The sequence below is a fragment of the Indicator indicator genome, chromosome 3, assembly GCF_027791375.1.
Source record: "Indicator indicator isolate 239-I01 chromosome 3, UM_Iind_1.1, whole genome shotgun sequence".
Taxonomy (NCBI): domain Eukaryota; kingdom Metazoa; phylum Chordata; class Aves; order Piciformes; family Indicatoridae; genus Indicator; species Indicator indicator.
In genome coordinates this window covers 17,466,203-17,485,686 of record NC_072012.1, presented here as the reverse complement: position 1 = coordinate 17,485,686, position 19,484 = coordinate 17,466,203, and the positions used below count along the sequence as shown (strand labels likewise).

General features: G+C 42.5%; 1 protein-coding gene across 1 annotated transcript in view; it reads left to right on the top strand.

Moving 5' to 3' along the window:
- The window catches only part of FRMD4A (FERM domain containing 4A), a 197,240-nt gene that overhangs the window by 127,952 nt on the left and 49,804 nt on the right, over window positions 1–19,484 (top strand). Inside the window, exons 6-9 of the mRNA XM_054399433.1 lie at window positions 1,001–1,057; window positions 3,528–3,550; window positions 10,935–11,018; window positions 19,277–19,342. Coding sequence (XP_054255408.1) covers window positions 1,001–1,057; window positions 3,528–3,550; window positions 10,935–11,018; window positions 19,277–19,342 — 230 coding nt within the window. The remainder of the gene's footprint in view (window positions 1–1,000; window positions 1,058–3,527; window positions 3,551–10,934; window positions 11,019–19,276; window positions 19,343–19,484) is intronic.

The window sequence follows — 19,484 nt, the reverse complement described above, 5'->3', positions numbered from 1 at the left end:
TTACATGGCCACATATGTAGGAGGCAATATAGGAGTTCTAGTAGCAGAGTAGGGTCTAAAAGTATCTTAGTGAAGCCCACTGTCTTCCCAAAAGCAGGAACCAGAGACTCAAGGAGAGCATGCTTAGCTGCAAGATTAATGCTCTTGCCATCCCAAGCATCTTTGATGTCAGGTCTGCATCCCACACATTCAGAAAGAGCATTGCCTGGATCTTTTGGTTCTGTGACTACTGTCTCAGGCACAGCTGAAGGACTCTGAGAGGATCTCACAGGACCATCAGTGTCCTTCATGTGACCATTGTGTCCAAGTAAACAGTCAGAATTACACATGATCTTCCAAGATTGTTTTCATCAGAGGCTGGCTTCCATAGAATGGAGCAGTGAACATCTACCAGAAGATTTACTGACACAGCTCATTCTCAAAGCACCTCCAGCTTCAGTGCTCATGGGGATGAAGGGTCTGAAACAAGAGCTCTCATCCTGCAAGAAGGAATATAACTCACTTGCCTGTGAGCTTACCCTGAACAAGTTCTGCAGGGGCTTTGGCACAACCTCAGTGAAGACAAATTCTTTCATTTCCTTTCTTCTCTGAGCAAAGGACAAGGCTGTGCTTTCCTGAAGCACAGGTGATGTTGGGGGAGAAAAAATATATTTCCCAGACTACCTTTCAGTAAAACACACAAGAAAATAAAAATTACCCTAATCTTCCCCTCTCCACCTGCTTTCTTTTCCCTCCTCCCCAGGAATGTCTTCATGCCACATCCAGTTATACTTCATTTAGCAAATCATTACACTGAATATTTGGCTTTCTCCACACCTGAGTGGGCAGGTTCTCCCTCACTTTGGTCTCCAGGAGCACAGGGAATGCTTTGAAGCCTAGCCAGGAGAGAAAACTAGCACTGCACGCTTCACCGTGCAGTAGCCAGGAGGAGATGCACATCCTTCTGACAGGAGCTCAGACTCAACTCCCTTTTTCTTTTTTGCCTTCTTCCCCTTTCCAGGAACTCATTGAGGTTGACAGTGAAGTGGTGTTTGAACTGGCTGCATACATCTTGCAGGTAAGCACTCGCCTTCTTTTACTTCATGCTTTCTCGTACTGCATTAAGTCCTTTGATTTGTCAAACCCATAATGGCTGTAGGAAAGTTTCCCTAATTGCAGAAGAAAGATATCTTTACACAGTTTTCAACAATGCAAAACAGATACAGTAGACTCCCAAACCAGAGCTGTCCAAGCATGCATCAGATTCCACTGCTTTTATGTACCTAAATGTATATTTGTGCTGACACCAATATCCAAGACCATGGAGTATGGTGTAATGCCAAAGAAAATCTAAGTGTTAAATGCAATTTCCTAGGTGAAATCCATCCGCAATGGGTTCTTGTCTAGTGAGTTTACTTGCATTTGTTTACCCAAAGGAGCTTAGCCCTTTGATGAACTCCATAAGCTTCTACGTATGCAATTGTCTATATTCTTCAACATGGACAGAGTAGCTTAAAGACTTTCCAAAAAAACTTCTCCAGAAAAAAAAAAAAATCTTTGAAAGTCCTGTTCCTTAAGAAGGGGGAAAGGGTCAGAGAGCAAATTATCAGCAGCATCTGGTAAATCTCTGGTTCCCAAAGAAGAATCTTTTCAGGGTAATGGAGGATTTTTTGTGTGTGTGTGTGAAAGAAATATTTTTAGAAGCATGACTGTGGGAGCAGACCAGAGATAATTTTGAGGTGATCCTTGTTCCTCTTTTGTGAAGTTTTAATTTATTTTTTTTCACATCAGCCTTGAAGCTATGAGGAGCCATGTAAACAGACAAGCATCTCATCAGAGTACACTAGGAAATAACAATGCACTGCACTTCTCTAGCACTTCCCATGCTAAAGAAGCAATTAATGCAGAGGGATTTGAATTTTCATTAAAAGCATTTTATGTAACAAAAATGGAACGAGAGAGCCAGGATGAAGGACTCAATTAAAAGCACATTATAGAAATTACGTATTGGCTGTGGGGGAATAGGCATCAAACAGGCTCATTGTGAGAACCAGGGTTATGAATCTATTGTCTGCTCATCCTAATTAATAACTTGTGTGCCTAGTAATTGTGTAGCCAGATCCAGCTCTGCCACTGTAAACCTTGCTGCTGTGATTGTTTCTCATCACAAACACAGGATGTTATGTATACTCCTGTAGTAGTTTGATGTGTAACTTAATGAAAACAGTCAAAACAAGCCACACCTCTGCTGTCTGTAACCAGGAATTACTACAACTGATGTTTGTGACAGGATCCAAGCAAAACAAGAGGGATCATACTGCAGTTCTACTTCTCACTGCAGCATTTAGGTCAACAAATGCAGAAAGCCTGCCCTACAAAATTGTTTTTTAAATTCAGTGTGCCCATCCCTGTGGAGACCAGGGCATATCCTTTGAGTATTGCTCTGTTGAACTATAATCATGATATGCTCAAGGGCTCCTTTCTATGACCCAGAGGAGAGCTTGTCTGCCCTTCAGTTCACTCAGGGGGAAATGGGAAGATAGTAAAGGACTGTCAGATAGTGAAGGACTGTCAGAACTCAAATGATTTGGTGTGCAGCCTTATTACAAATTGTTGTGTTACCAGAACCAAGCAATGTACGATCAAGGCTCTGAACTCTATCCTCAAGACTGAAGTGCTACTGGACATGGGCTGACAGTTTTGTGGATGGCAGTAAAGACAAAAGACCTGAATGCAAAACCCAATCCTATGGGCAGTGGAAACTCCTTCACTGCACAAATTACGCTCTTGCACTGTGCTTTCTGTGTAGCTGATGGCAAATGAGGTGCTTTAGCCTTCATCATGTGAAATGCAGATTGCCTATGGAAAATGTAATGGGTATTGCACCTAGTGAGGGGAGGACTCACCAGATTCTGAGGGTTCACCAGGTAAGAAGTAAGACTCAGCTACTAATCTAACTGCTGGGTGGAACATTACCCAGCCCTTTAACGTCAGGCTGTGATGCTAATCAATAGAAATATCCAGATATCTAAGTAAAGGAGCTAAATTCTCCCCCAAACACTCAGCACAGCTTTAAAGACCCATGAGTCTCGCATCCCATTTCAAGCTAACAGTGAGATAGCTTTTGTAAATCTAGCTATTTGAAAATAACAAGAATACTTTTAAAAAGAGCTGGGATTTGCAGAGTCAGAGGCTGCAAAGTCAATGAGACTTCAGAGACCTTCTAGTAATGTAGCAATCCACATTGACAAGAAAAAGTCTACTTCTTTGCTAGCATTATTTCCTGCAGCTTCTTGGATATCCACTAGCAGAATGAAGAATCATCTGGCCCTGTATTAGGCAAACCTTTTGTTTGTTAATCTGCCCAGCTCACTGCATGGCACTTGACATTATATACTGGTTCCAAAAAATGCATGAGAAATCAGTTACAACAGGAAATTGCTGCTAAATGAATTTTGCAAATGGAAAATCTTTAACAGACTCTTTCTTAATTTATTTTATTTCTATTTTTAATGATCCACTTGTAATTGTTCTTCCTCATTTTACAGGAGGCAAAGGGAGATTTTTCAAGGTAGGTGAACTTGAAAGTTTTTGCCATTGTGCGCTGTGAGAATGAATCTGCTAAAATCACCATGCAAGCAAGGCGACAATAGCTGTGTAGCAACAGGAGTCATTGCTAACATAGGCATTGTGTTTCCTGAAATTATTTCCTCACAAAACACAGCCTTTGACCACAGCATGCCTTACAAACAGCATTGTTTGTGACTTTGTTGTTGGCAAATCTCTTTATATGTCCATTAAGTTCAGGAAACAGACTAGTCTTCGGAAGGAAATTGCTAAGGAAATGCCTATACAAACACTGTTACATCACAGATCCAGCCAGAGGCAACATTAAAATTCCATCAGTAATTGATATTTCAGCTTGAATTTGGACAGAGTTCTCAAAATCATAATTTAGATAATTGATTTTGTTGAACTTCTGCTATCCCTTGAGCTGAATCTTCACACTTGCTGTAAGGAGTTCAAAGAGATGACTCTGCTTGGTCTTTCAGAAGACTGTTAACGAAATGCCCAAGAATTTCCAGTATCTCTCAGTTACAGGTTAGTCGCAACCCAAGGTCAGACAGCTATTTGACACCTCATGTGAGAAACATGAGGTTCTTCATCTGAAGCTCAGGAGAGCTATCTGTGCTAAAAATTTCACCTACTGCTTATATTACTATTGCTGACCTGAAGATGAGTTCAGCTGGAAGACCACAACATCTGTTGAAGTTAGTTCAGAGAATAAAACAAGGTATAAAAGGTCTGGGAGGTTGAATTGACAGATGAGCTTGAAGAGATTTTTAGTTTGTGTTGGCACTGAGGTACTCTTAAAAAAAGACTTGTATGATAATTCTGTGCAACCAATAGGAGGCTGTGAATAACTGTCAGGTTCCACCTTCTGGTGGACTGGGACTTCTACCCAGCTAAAATTGAGACAAATCAGTGAAAAGGAACAATGCATTGTAAATACTGCCTGCCCATTGTGGAATCTGAGATGACACAAGGTAGCTTTTGCTAAAAGGAAGTTTAAGTTCTGTCTCATCATTTCTTAACCTTAATCAGCTTGCAAAATCCCCGCATGCAACTGACCTCAGAAACACAAGACCAGTTTTACTTCATTTTTCAGTTCTACCCAATTTGGAACAGCTCAGCTATCAGCAGTGTTTACCTAGGAGGTACTGGAGTGCATGTGGCTCTTTCACTTTTCATTCTGGTTTTCAAAGTACTGCCAAGTGCTTAGCCCAGAAGAGTTGGACCAAGCACTGTTTTGCTGTTCAAACCTGTGATAAACCACATCATCCACTGGTTTTGCTATGAAGAACAGTATTTAACATTTCTCAGAGTATCTTGGACACGGTGAAGACACAGAAACACAGATTAAAACACAGCATAGAAAGGAATCTGATGGCTCCGGGTAACATGACTGAAAGCATTTTATCTTCAAGTATCTGTTTACAGATCAGAAGTGGAAACAGCCAGTGCAAGCATCCATCTGATAAAAGCTATTTGATGTCCCTTGTAAAAGGAATGGTTGAGTTTATCACTAGGCATTTCACTAGGCCACAGGGAAATGAGGAATCTTCTCTGAGAGCACAAAACACACTAACTGCTGAAGTTAACTGCTTCCTCTGTGTTGGTGTGGCAGTCATCACCATCCCCATTAAAACAGTGACCTCTTAGTCCTTTACACCTGTGGATCCTGATGGTTTGAAGTGGAAGTGGAAGTCAGGCAGAGAAGTGATGTCCTAATAACTTGCTGACACTGCCATGGATCTTCATTTATAAATAGGGTTTGATGGCAAATCAATCTGCCATAGTAGCGGAGTTTAAAGCCTGTTCTTGAAGGAAGGTAGAAGAATGCTACCCTCGCCCTCTATGGTCCAGAAGACTTAGCATCTCCAGGGATGTCTGTCCAGCAGCTCCCCTCTAATGCGCACTGACATGGGTTTATGTGCTGGGTGAGATCAAGATGCTGCTGAAGTCTAGATGAGGTCATTGTGGTCAAGATTTTGCCTGCTGAGATTTGTGGTTATTCCTATCAGCGGTATAAAATCTGGAAGGCAAATCAAGCCTGAGGCCGGCCAAAGGAACTGCAGATGGAGACAAATGTTATGACTTCTCTTAGGGCTGGAGTTAGCTTCAATATTTGAAGTCCTTTGATGCTGAAATGCTGTTTGAAACAGAAGTGGCTACGCTTTTGAAACAGAGAAACTCTTCAGCTGTGAATGCCTTGCTGCTGAGATTTAAAGAGAATATGTTGTGCACAGCAGCATACATTGCACAAAGGCTGAACTCTTGAACTCCTGCTTTGTTTTTTGAAGAAATAAGTTAATTCTAAAGGGTTGCATGCTTGGAATGCAGACTGCAGCTTTCCCACACCTGTCCTGTCTACTGCCACCAGCAGATTTATAGCCCATGAGACGACAAGTTTGTCTTTGGCCCTGATCCAGAAATGTGCATAAGCACTGGTTCATTTGTAGTGATGAGAAAACTGCTGTTCTCCATGGGAGATTTCCTATGAGTCACTGCCAGTCCCTGAGCACCTCAGGTGCTGGGATAGGCAATGCCAAATTGTCACAATTTCTGCTGCAGGTTGACATCTGCCTGTGGTGGCCACAGCATGATTACCTCCAAACTCCACTGCACCCAGATGGTGGATCACAAGGTCAGGTCCCCTGAGTTTAGTTGCATGTCTACTTTTTGGGCCTCATGAGAGCTCAAAAAGCAGAACTGATCTTGAAAACTCTAGCAGTTAGCTTTTCACCACTGTGAACCTCTGCATCCACCACAATGACAGCAGCTCCCACTGCTTTTGAGGAAATCATTCCATGCCTCAGAATAATGACTGTGTTCATAGAACTCCTTTGTTCTTTCCCCAAAAGGGGCTTATGTGCCATTTCAAACCATGTTCTACATCCTTTTATAGAGTGTCATCATGCATGAATCTTTTGTCACTTATTCTTGCTACCTTGGAGTACCACTTAACTTGGGCATCACAATAACTGCCCAGTGTTTGATAAGCCCAGAGAGAAAACATCGTCTGAGTCAACCTTATCTATCTTAGCTAAGATGCCACAGCAGCCCAAACAGATCAGCTTGGCACCTGTAGTAAGCATTTTGTCTAAGCCCTTTTCCATTTTTAATGCTTGTTTCATTACAAAACCAAGCCCATCAGAAACCCTGAGCTCCTGAACTCATTACAATCAGCTAAGTATTTCTCAATGTTTACTCTAAATGGTATGCTCTAACTCCACGTTTTTTACAGAGTTGTACATAGGACACATCTCTTAGCTGATACAGATTTAGTCAGAGCCAGATTTAAAATAACAAGTTATTTTCCTTAAGAAGTTGTGAGTCATCTGCATTAAAGGGGAGTGATTTTCCTGCTGTTATTAAACAGCAAATTCTTCAGCTGACAAGACTGAAACATGCTTACATTTAGGCTGGGACATACCACTGAATTTAGGACAGCAATTGAGTATCCTGGTTCAACTGATTCTCAGGTTGAACAGGACAATTAAGATTGGATCTGTGCTTTTTGATACCAGCTGCAAAAACTTTCATTTCAAAGGAACAGGATCACATATATAAAGCTCCTAAACTAGTATCCTGCAGACAGATGTTATTAGCTCAGGCTAATCTTGTTTCTAGCTGGGAGCTGGGTCACGCTTGGTTGGCAGAGTGCAGGCAGGAAAAATTTCAGGTCCTTCAGTGAACACAAATCCTGCAGGTGTGATGCTCTTTGGGCCTACATAGGCGAACCAGGGTGCCATGAGTAATTTTGGGAGAGGTATCACTTATTGCTAAAATAGTCCAGATTTTCTCTCTAAATTAATCCTACTGGATTTAGATTCCAGTCTGACACTGACCAAAATACTTCGGAAGCTCACACCAGCTTTGGCTTTAAATGTTCAGAACCCAGCTCTTCAACCCCAAACAGCATCTGTGTCAAAGCAGCTAGAAATAACATATACTGATCATTTGTCCCTCTGTTTGGGGAGGGGAAAGAAAAATCTCTAAGTAAAACACAGTCCTGAACTGCTGCATCTCAGACAGGCTCTCTCTGCTTGATTTCTTTTCTTCCAATTAAGCAACATGAGACATTTCTAGTGAACTCCAATTATCTCCCAGCAACATATAAAAGAATAACAAGGGAGGAAAGCAAGCAGACAGTTTCCTGTTAAGCAGAATTTCACAACCATTTCACCATTTGGGCAGAGGGTAATCTAACAGTTTCAGGCTTATTTTTCTCTCTGTGTAACCAAGTGACATTTCACCTATTAGAATTCATTCAGGAATTACAAAACCCAGGCTGCGTTGTTGCAACCTTATGGAGAAGATGCTAAACACTGTATTCTAAATGGTACCATTTAGTCCGAGAATCTTAGGCCCTGCATTTGCTCCTGCAGTCAACAGAATGAATTTTCATGCTGAAAAGAGGTGATAAATTTAATCTGCAGTGTTGGTCTGTTACTGTTCATTGTTACTTCACATGCTGGAAAACGCATGGATTTCCTGAGACAACTGCACATGAAACACTGAGGTGTGGTGGCTAATTTATTTAGCCAAGACTGATTAAACAAACAGTACTAAGACCAGAAATTAGTTCTGTTAGGTCATTCTCCAGTCAGCTGACTTTATTGCTGTATATCTAACCAGCTTTCAGGAACACATGCAGATGATTTTTCCAGTTCAGTTTTCATATTGTTATTCTATCTTTTAAATATTATAATTTCCACCATAGTGAAGGAATGAAGTGGCTTAGAGGACACAGAGAAAGTGTATCTGGAGCCTTTCCCCTGCATATGAATAAATATGTATCAAAAGCATCCTTACATATACAGCCTGGAGGTTGGACATTTTCAAATACAAAATAAATGCAGCACAAGTGACCAGATTAAACAAATACTTTCTAAATACAATAATAAAATAAACACACTAAGATATTTCACTAGAAAGAGAGGGAAAGACCGTAAGTACAAAGCCACTTGTGATCCTGCTGGAAACATTTTAAAAATTAAGAGGTTTGGTGTTGTAAAAGGAGCCAAAAGGAAATTGACCTCATGGCCACTAGTTCAAATGCAATCTGAGTCATACTTTTTTTCCCTTTTCTTGATCTGACATTCTTTTGGGAGTCTAAATTCATCTGTCTTGAGACGAGTCTTGCCAGAAGACTTAGTGAATATATAGACCATGGAATGAAAAACTTTTTTGTTCCTGGAAGTGATTACCTGAAATACATTTGGTGCTTTGAAGTTGTGAGGCACTACCTTCATGGTATTTTCTAGGTACTGAGCAGATGATAGTCTCATCACTAAGAATTTCGTTTTCCCTGATTCTTTGGAGGCTTTATATCACAGTTGCAAGCTTTGCTCCTCACTGACAGAAAAGACAGAGCTGATGTTAGCCCTTTCTTTTGAGGGAGCTCTTTCTGATACAGGTTTTTTCCCAGGCTCTGACAGATGATTACTCACCACTAATCTTGCCCTGTTTAATGGGTTTCTTGACTCAGAAAGTCCCTGTTTGGAAATTACTCCCTGTTTTCCCAGTCAAAAAAAAATTGGAAATTTCTCAACTTCCTTCTCTGAGCAGCCAACCTCAAAAAATCTTCACTTGAGGGTAGTGACTGCTGCCTGTTCTCCCAATTGTGCTGGGTTTGATTTTGTTTCCCCCCAGTTCCTTTCAAAATATCAGAAAACTCAGTAAGAGCTGTGTGTGCACATGCTGTGGAGGACATATCTCTGGGCAGACCCAGCAAGCTCTGTAAACAGAAACAGCTTATTTTCTGAGCTGTCAGTCACAGAACAGAGCAGCCAGAGCAGCCAGATCAGCAGATAACATGGAACAGAGCCATTTCTTGTTCAGACTTGTGCAGATATTTATTTGCCGTGGAAGAAGAACTCTGAGCACTTGGACTTACAAAGGAAGATCTACCTGATGGTCAAATGACCATGGGATTTAGATAGGACTAGATGTTCAGTTTGTCAAGAATTGTTTGAGTTTGCATATGACATGCTACTGAATGGCTTTCTAGGTGCTTAACATGGAAGTGGTTGCCTCAGTCACCTCTGTAAGAGCTGTTCTGTACATCTTCACTCTGCAAAATTTGAACCTGACTGGGACTTGGGCAGAGATTTGCCTGGACTAGCAGTTGTGGTCCTGTTTTATAATTACTCGATTGATCATCAGATAATTACCATGTTAATGAATGCCTGTAGTCATACCCCAAATGGCTGCTCCAGCATTTATGTTAGTGGCTCAACCTAGCAATTAACCTGCAAACCCAATTAAGATAAACCCAACTAGGTCTCAAGCAGAGCCTGCTGCTGGGATATGCAAATGGAGAAATGCCGTGGGAAGATTTTTACAGCTGAAGCAGTATCATGTCTTTACAAGCCACCAGAATGTCCCAGAGACAAAGAAAAAAAAAATCTCAGGGTGACCTGAGATATCCAAGGGCTTCTTGAGCCTTTAGCAGATGTTAGGATGTCTGGCCTACAGCTGAGGATACCAAGACTAGCTGTCTGCCTGGTTATGGCAAAAGGTGGCAGAAAAACCTCTGCTATTAAAAAGTAAGCCAATAACCATTAATCCTTTGGCACTCCTCAGTGGCCCTCTTGGCTGGGTATTTCTATGATTTCAAAAGTAACAGCGACACTGCCTTCCTTCCTAAGCCTTTGAGGGATTCGTATGCACACGATTCCTTGGAGTAAGAAGGGAGGCACTTGGGGTTTGTAGGAAAAAATCCCTAGGTTTCATTTCATCTGCAATAATCTGCTTCTCTTTTGATGAGCTCTCTCTGCTCACCAGGGTACAGAGATGCTGCTAGAGCATCTGAGATTGCAGGAAGGAGAATGTTAGTGAAGTGGTTGGGCCTGGTCCCATGGGAGGGTTTTGTGTAGCAGGACATAAATTCAAGCTGGAATCTTATCAATGAAGATGTTGTGCAAGGTCAGGTCACTGGGATGAGGAGCTAAGAGCAACCCGTGATTGCTAAGAAAGCAAATCGTTACTTTTTGCAGCAGATTATAAGGCATTGAATAAAGGTGAATAAAATTGTGTCTGAAAGCATCACTTTCTCTTTCTTTCCCTTTTTTTTTTTTCCTGTGTGTGAACATGTCTGTGGGACCCTGATCAATTAAATGTGACATGGTGGCTTTTGTGTCCAGTCACTGGTAGGAAGTGCTTCAACATAACCATCTGGGAGAGCTTCTCTCCAATTTTGATAATAGAGGAGAAAGTTAACTGGGCTGTCATAAAACAAATAAAGAGAGAAGGAAAAGGAAACTCCATTGCCTCATGCTAAGGAGGAACAGATGTAGAGTCATAGCAGCCTGCCAGCTAGGTCAGGTCATATTAAATATTGTGGTTGTTTTCTTGTAGCCTGATCCTCCTTTTGAACTCTCTTTCAGCAATGAAGTTGTAAGGAATGAATTAAAGAAGCTGCCAGCCCTTCCAACACCAGCACTGAAGGAGCATCCTTCCCTCGCTTACTGGTAAGGTATCATTCTGCTGAGCAGCTTTGCAGTGTCTTATGCAGGACCTGCCTCTGGCATTAAGTGATCTGAGAGTGGAACTAGGATGCAGGGATACCTGCCTTCTAACTCTGGCTCTGCCACTGACTCATTGCATGATTCAGCACAAGGGTGGGCTACTGTCCTGGGCCTCAGTTTCCCTGGCTGTCAAGTGGCTGCAGTAATGACTAGCCAGAAAATTCACTGGAAACATGCAAGTGTCCTGATGAAATCAAGAGGCCTAACGTGCCATTTCCTTTCCCAGAACTTTACATCTGTGCAAAGTTTTCCCATTTTGAAAGCTCAGCATTTTTCACTGCTCTGTGTTAATTTTGAGAGACTGAGCTTCATCTTGCAAGTCCTCTCTGTATGGCATAGCTGAACTAAAAGGGACGTATCTCTTTTTTAATTTGAACTAGGTGATGTTTGGAGGTGGAAGCTTGTGAGCTCTATCTTTATTGCACTGAAAATTAAACCCAGGGTAGGAGCAGGGCCATAATTAAATTTTGTATGCCCCACACATAGATTCTCTGTGCCACCCTGCATATCCCTTTTATCTGCACAAATAGGAAAGAATTTAGTGAAATACTGTTCATTAATTGGAATATGCTCGCACTTGATTTTCTGTTTGTTCCTCTTTCATGTTTGTCTTTAAAGTGCTAGGCTGTAGGCCTGGGGGTGGGAGTGAACTTCTTTATCTACTACTCTTAATTTTGATATCTTGGTAATCTGAGGATGGCAGGAGGGAGCAAATCACTTTGTGGTATATGATCTCAATTCTTCCCTTTGCCATGGAGGCCATCCGCGTTCCCTAGCATTGCTACAACAGTACAATTAGCTGGACTTCATGTCAAGCTGTAGGCAAGCTGGTCTGTGAGATCTCCCAATCACTTCATCAGGAGAGATTCAGAGTCCCAGGGTGAGGTTAGGAACATTAACACAAAAGCTGTGGATCACTGCATTCTCCTGGTGTTTGTGAAAATAAAATTAATGTAGGCTTCGCTGCAAGCAGAATGGTCTCTGTTTTGAACGTGTTCTTCTTTTTTGCACAAATTAATCCACACATTCATAAGAAGTGTATTTCCAGCCAGGTAGGTGGCCTGGACTGACTGACAGACTGGTAACACAAGTTACAAGTCACCACAAGAGGAGTGGTGGGAACCTGTAGCCATGAACAGGGAAAGCAAGTTTGACCCCTCAGCAGCAACATAGACCGCATTTAGTCACCCAAAGCAAGAAGAACCATGTAAAAGCCTCATGCTCAGGATGCAGATGCTTACAGTTATACACAAGGTTCAGTGCTTTGTGCAGCTGTCACTAATTTTGTGGAAGTTCTCATGTGACGGACAGCAGGTCACAGGTCGGGATGCTGGTTGTGTCTATTAGGGGAATAAATTCAGTGGCTACAGTCATGTGTGATTTCACTTCAGGAACCAGGTCTCAGAGACCTCTTATATGTCAGTAGTTCATTATTTTTTTAACGGTGGCTTTTTCTCAAACACCTTCTGAAACTCAGAATGATCTCAAGAAGAGGCCACTGGGCAATCAGACAAAAAGCCTCTGAGGTGCAGCTCAACTTCACTTATCTAAGAGGGCAGATTTTAAAAACTGCATTTTCTGACACTTTGGCATATCATGCAGAATCATCCCAATGACATGCTGGATACAAATTTCATCCTCTTTTTTCTGTGTGCAGTCAGTTTTATGCTGCAGTTCTCCAGAATTAGCACAAAACAGCAGCAGGGAAATTTCCAACTCTAAAAGGAAACATCTAAAACATTGGTGGTGGATGGGTAATTGCTCTTCTTAGTTTATAAAACACAAACAAACAGAAGAACTCTATGCTACATTGTATAGGCTGAAATGGACTAAGAGTTGGTAAAATAGGTAATCAAGTAAAGACTTTCAGCAAGATACTATGATAGATCTGCATGAAATAATGTAATATTTCCATCACACACCATGAAAAACATCACCTGTTGCTCCCATCAAACATAGCAGGGCCAGTGGGGTGAGTCCTGGATCTATAGATGCAGCAAGGGCTGAATCAGCACAATTTGATGGCTCTGACTCTACCTTAATGGAATCTTCTGGTTACATACTCTTGCTGCAAGCCTTTCACTTCACTGTAACCTCTTCTCAGGGGGTTGCAGACATCAGAACAAAGATGAAAGTTCTGGTGTTTACATCATCAACTTTTTTTTCCAACTCACTACAGATTAGTAAGAATGAGTTGCACATCTTGTTCTCGAGCATGTCTTAGCATCATGGATTACTGGTGAAGCATCATAGATTACTGATATTTTTTCTTTTAAATGAAAGCTGATTTTCTGTTCCTCCCACACAGTCCAGAAACTGGAGCTCTGAGCTTTGACTACTCTTGCCCATGTGTAGAACCAACTGCCAGTATTTATTATATTAGATATAAAACTGAGCACAATTAGACAGAAGAGAACGTGTTACATCACAGCACTCCTTTCCAGACATTATAATTGTACTTTATGCCAATTCAGAGCCTCTACAGATAGCTAGCCAAGTACTAGGTTGCCAATATGATGGCAAGAGGAGGAGATGCAACAGCACAGAAGTAGGTGCTAGAGTAGGATTTTCAACAGGCCATGGGGAAGAAAGACTTCTCCCAGGTTCCCAGAAACATTGAATACAAGCTTATTTTTCACAGCCTAGAGCATCAGCACTGACAGAAAATTCACTTCCAAAAATATCAACTGAAAAATCACTATTTATTTCTCTCACACCTGAGGCTCTGATCCTGCTCATGGCCCTCTTGGTCCAAAAGATGCTCTGTCAGCTTCAGGGGGACATTATACAACTGCAAATAAAGATGTTAGTGAGTTCAAAAGTATAATCAAGATAGACAAAGGTCAGAAACAACATTAGTCAGGCACAGCAATGAGTGGACTGCTATTTAAAACAGCTCCATGTGCTGGGAAGAGAGGGGGGAAACAATTACCTTTGAAATCTGAATCTGATGGGGAACTCTGGCCTTGCATTTGCTTGCAGGTTGTCTGGTCTGCAGTTCCGTAAGCTGCTGGGACAGGAGGAATTTGTTGATTATTCTAATGATCTTTATCAGAGTTGTCTGCTGCAGGATATCATCCATGTACTAATTTTTGCATCTTTGAGGGGGATGTTTTATGATCTGGCAAACAGACAGTAGTGCTTCAGCAGCCTCCGTGTCTCCACAGTAGTTAAGCATCCTCTGTCAGCCCTGCATTATGAATGAGTTTCTGTGTCACTGACACAGCAACAAGCCAGAGCAGGGGGACAGAAGACGTCAGCTGGTGGTCCAGGCAGTGTCCCAGCACTCTCCCAGCTGTCAATAGCAGCATGGCAGCTGCTCAGAGATGAACAGCTGAAAGGATAAAGGAGAACGTTTATAAGCTCTGCTAATCCTCCATCTGACCTGTGAATGATTTTGCTTGTTTTCCCTGGCACGTTACCCCTCTGTCCCAAAACTGGAATCAGAAAATGATCCCTGTGCTGGACGATCCTTCCTGTGCAGGGAATGAAAAGGAAGTTAAAGAGTTGTTAGAAGACTGACTGTCACATAGCTGGGGTGGGATCCATTTGACCATGAACATTTCTTCAGTGCGGACATCTCCATCTGAACTAGGTGCCCTCAGCTTCCTTTGCTGATGGGATGAATTGTTCTCTGGAGTATCTGTTTCTTTTCCCAAAGTGTGACTAGCCCAGTGCTGCAGAAAGGTGAAAGGCAACAAATCTCACTTTTAAATATTAATAGCTCAACTGATAATTCAGGCTTTACAATTTTTGTCCAAAAGTAGCAGCAAGGATGATACTTCTCTGGCACAATATCTGTAGGCTTCAAAACATTGCACAATCACAGAATCACAGAAACATTCAGGTTGGAAAAAACCCTCAGGATCACCCTACTCTACAAAGTTCACCCCTAAACCATACCTTGAAGCACCACATCTAAACCTTTAAATACATCCAGGGCTGGTGACTCAACCAGCTTCCTGGGCAGCCCATTCCAGTGCCTGACCACTCTTTCCATGAACAGATTTTTCCTGATGTCCAGTCTAAACCTACCCAGTCGCAGCTTGAGGCCATTCCCTTTTCTTCTATCACTAATTCCTTGTAAGAAGAGACCAGCACCAGTCTCTCTGCAATGTCCTTTGACGTAGTTGTAGACAGCAATGAGGTCTCCCTTCAGCCTCCTCTTTTTCAAACTGAACAGCCCCAGCTCCTTCAGTCACTCTTCATAAGATTTATTCTCCAGGCCCTTCCCCAGCTTTGCTGCCCTCCTCTGCACTCCAGCACCTCCACATTTCTCCTTTATTGAGGTGCCCAAAACTGGACACAATACTCAAGGTGTGGCCTCATCAGAGCTGAGTACAAGAGGACAATCACCTCCCTACTCCTGCTGGACACAGCATTTGATACAAGCCAGGATGCCATTGGCTTTCCTGGCCACCTGGGCACACTGCTTGCTCGTATTCAGTTGCTTGTCGATTAGAATCCCCAGGTCCCTTTCTACCAGACAGCTTTCCAGGCACACTTCCCCAAGCCTGTAGCATTGCATGGGGTTGTTGTGACTCAAGTGCAGGACCTGGCATTTGGCCTAGTTGAAGCTCATCCTGTTAATGTTGGTCCATTGATCCAACCTATGCAAGTCCCTCTGTAAAGCCTCCCTACCCTCATGCACATCAACACTGCCACCTAACTCAGTGTCATCTGTGAACTTACTGATGATAAACTCTATGTCTTCATCAAGATCATCCATAAAGATGTTAAACAGAAGTGGTTCCAGCACTGAGCCCTGAGGGACACCACTTGTGACCAGCCACCAGCTGAATTTAACTCCAGTGACCACCACTGTTTGGGCCTGTTCAGCCAGCCAGTGCTCTATCCAGCAGTGTGTGCTCATCCAAGCCATGAGCAGCCAGTTTGTCCACAAGAATTCTGTGGGAAACACTGTCAAAGGCTTTTCGAAAGTCTAGGTAGACAATATCCACAGCCTTTGCCTCATCGAACAGTCAGGACATCCTGTCATAGAAGGAGATCAGGGTGGTCAGGCAGGACCTGCCCTTCATAAACCCATTGTGAGTGGGCCTGATCCCCTGGTTGTCCTCTATATGGTGTGTAATGGCACTCAAGATGACATTGCCTGGTACCGAGGTCAGACAGACAGGTTTATAGTTCCCCGGATCCTCCTTTCTTCCTTTCTTATAGATAGGTGGAAAGGAAAGGAAGATCATCAATGTCTTAACAACAGAGGGTATAGAGAGTGTTATCTGCATTTCTTAAGGAGAATTGGGTTGAGTCTAGACTATCCCACATATTTGAGTATGGGTTGAGAACATAACTTTATTCATCCTATGTTCAGGAAGGCTCCCTGACATCTGATTTGTCCTTTTGAAGGGAATGGGCCATTGACTGACTTCCCCAGCCAAGGATTATAGCCCAGGAACATGTCCATTATTTTATAGTAATCATTTGTACAAAAGCAGAGCACATCCAGAATCCCATCAGGTAATCATCCTGTAGGTACATCTATTCTTTACTTGAATGGTATCAATATGAGAAGCTGATCTCTACAATAAAGTGCAGAGAGTGGAAACCAAAGCTAAGAGCATTTTCCACTGGAGACACTCCATTGTTTTCTGAGAAGTCACTCCTGGTTTGTTCCTGTCTGAGACAGAGAGGAATTACATCCACATGTAATCATGGTTTTAAGAGGTAATTTCAAAGGGCTGTAAGCCCTCTCTGTCTATCTTCTTTATTAAGAATGATATTTTTTGGAGGTTGTCCAGTACTGAATTCTCACATAATTTGGTTACTACTCCAAAAGTAATCCTATTTCTGATAATCATGGCAGGAATCCAGGCTCTGCCTTCATGTGCACACCCATAACTTCTGCAGTACTTGCTTGGATCAGTGGGCTGACTATGGTTTCATAGCTGTTGAATTTATAGCTCACAAATCATTTTCTAAGCATTGAAATTACTCTGAAGGATTTGATGGGAGAGCTGGACCATTGCTTTACTCATGTCACTGAGTCAACCAGCACCTTGCACCTGCTGTGGCACGCTGGTGGGACATCCCTTCTCCTTGCCCTAAGAGCAGTCCTTTTATTTTCTCAAGTGACCTTTGGGGGAAATCAACTGGTGAGTAAGAAAAGCAGTTACCCCCAGACAAGTTACAGGGTTGTGGAGGAACAGCTGGCCCTGCAGACAGCCCAACAGACTCTCTACTTTGAATTGCTCTCTGCCCAATACACTGGTATTTCTGGTCCTCCTCCTGCGTTACCAGGGAGGGATGCACAGTCCTCAGCTCCCCTGTGCCGGACCTCATGCCCCATCTGGGCCTAGCACCTCTTGTTTAGCATGTCACAGTGCAGTTTGTCACACAACAGAACCTCCTGTGTGTGATGTCACAGCAGGCTCTGTGTGGCCTTGACCTATGACATCATTGAGGGCATTACAAAGGCTGTGCCCAGCAGAGCCAGGGAAATTTCTTTCTAAAAGAGATTCTGGATCCACACAGACCTTTCTGGCAAAAGGATGCATTTGGAAAAGGCAGCAGGGTTGTGAAATGCTTTGCAGCTTTCCACAGAAGTCCCCGTGGGCATGTCTGAGCAATTGTGCTGAGGTCATCTACCATACCATCCCACACTGCTGTGTGCTCCTTCACACTGTCTAGCAATAAACCCAGCTTCAGTTCTGCCTGGGGAAGGATTACCACATGGTGGGAACAGCGTGGCTCCCATTAAAGACCCCATTAGGGGTCCCAGCTGGATCTAAGACAAGCAGAAAGGGAGCAGTGCCAGTTCACATTTGCCTAAACCACACGTGGCATAATGGCATTAGATAGACACTTGGTACTACTGGAAGCTCATGCAGTGCCAGGTGGGGAGTACACAAAGGTGGCATAAAGGTGGTTTAGGTTTCCTTCCTTTTGTACAAGGTCTGTACAGCATCTTGAGAGGACTCAAGAGATTCCATATCCTTGGTGTTGCAACATAAATAGCAAGAGAGTGGGGTTAAACCTGAGAACTTGCATAGTCTGTCACACACATGTAACAGAGATGGTCCTGCAGGGCATTATGTTGCTGGAAGTTAGAGAAGAACCAAAGTCAGACCAGTCTGAAAGTACCAGGTGTGGAGGCTGTGATGATTTGTGTGGCTGTAGATCGAGAAGAGTCCTACTGAAATCACAGGCGAGTGCTGTGAACCTTTGAAAGGAGATGCTCGTCTTACACTTTGCCATGCTACAATCTTGGTAGCACAGCTGTTTGTATGCATCCAATAGTTCTGGTTCTGTTTAAAAGCAAAATCACAAACACCTCTCAGTCTGTCATTTGCATCATTCTGATCTCCTCTTGGATGCTGAATCTCTAGTCTGTATAGATGAATGTCTCAACATGTGTGCATCCAACACACACAGGACTGTTCTGTGACACAGAGGCCCACTGGTGTGGAAGAGCATCCATATATACTATGAAATTCTCTCGTCTCCACAGCAGTGTTGGGAATAGGCCCTGGCCCATGCTAAGTCCCAACACACAGCCAGGAATTGCCTGGGGGAATAAAATCAGTGTAATCCAAAAGTCTGCAAAGGCACATCAGAACTTTAACAGCAAAGGGAACTAAGTCTGAGTGTGCCACTGTTTAATGTGCTTCTATAGACATTGCCTCTGTGTGCACTAGGACTTCATCTCCTTGCTGAGAGAGATTTCTTCAGAGTACTTCTACTTGTGCTCCTGTACATGATTTTGTGCAGTTGCAGTGAGGAGTAATCTGTGAGGCTTGGGCTAGTACGGGTTATCAGTTTCTGAAACCTACTCTAGCTTTCAGAGAACTTGGTGGTGTTGGAAAGAAGCTGCACCAGCTAGGGCAAAGCAGAGATTGAGCAGCTCCACACACATCTGTTTTTCACACATTGTAATATCATGGGAATCATTTGTAGATAACGAAAGTAATGCAGAGAGGAAAAAAATCTGTATACATAGATACCTTGTTTGTGATTAAGAAAAGATTCTTCCAGAAAGCCAGCTCCAGGAAAACAATTTTTATTCTTAGTCTGAGATTCTGCCTTGTTTACCCTGGGCTGCATCAAATCCCCTTATCTAACACTTTTCATTGACATCTTTTGATTCCCTCAGTCAGTAGCTGTGTTAACAGAATTATCTCTTCACCATTTGGCAAGATTCTTAGTCATGGTACTGCCATAACATAAAATATCTTCCTTTCCAGTGAGGATCGAGTCATTGAACATTACAAGAAACTAAATGGTCAGACAAGAGGTCAAGCAATTGTGAAGTAAGTGAAATAAGAGTCATTTTTGGTGACCTTTGTTTATCAGAAAGTGTTTATACTGGACTGTAAATACAATATGTAACTATGTCTTCCATCTCATCTAATGATTTATTTTTAAGTACTTATGCACTTAATTATTTAATAA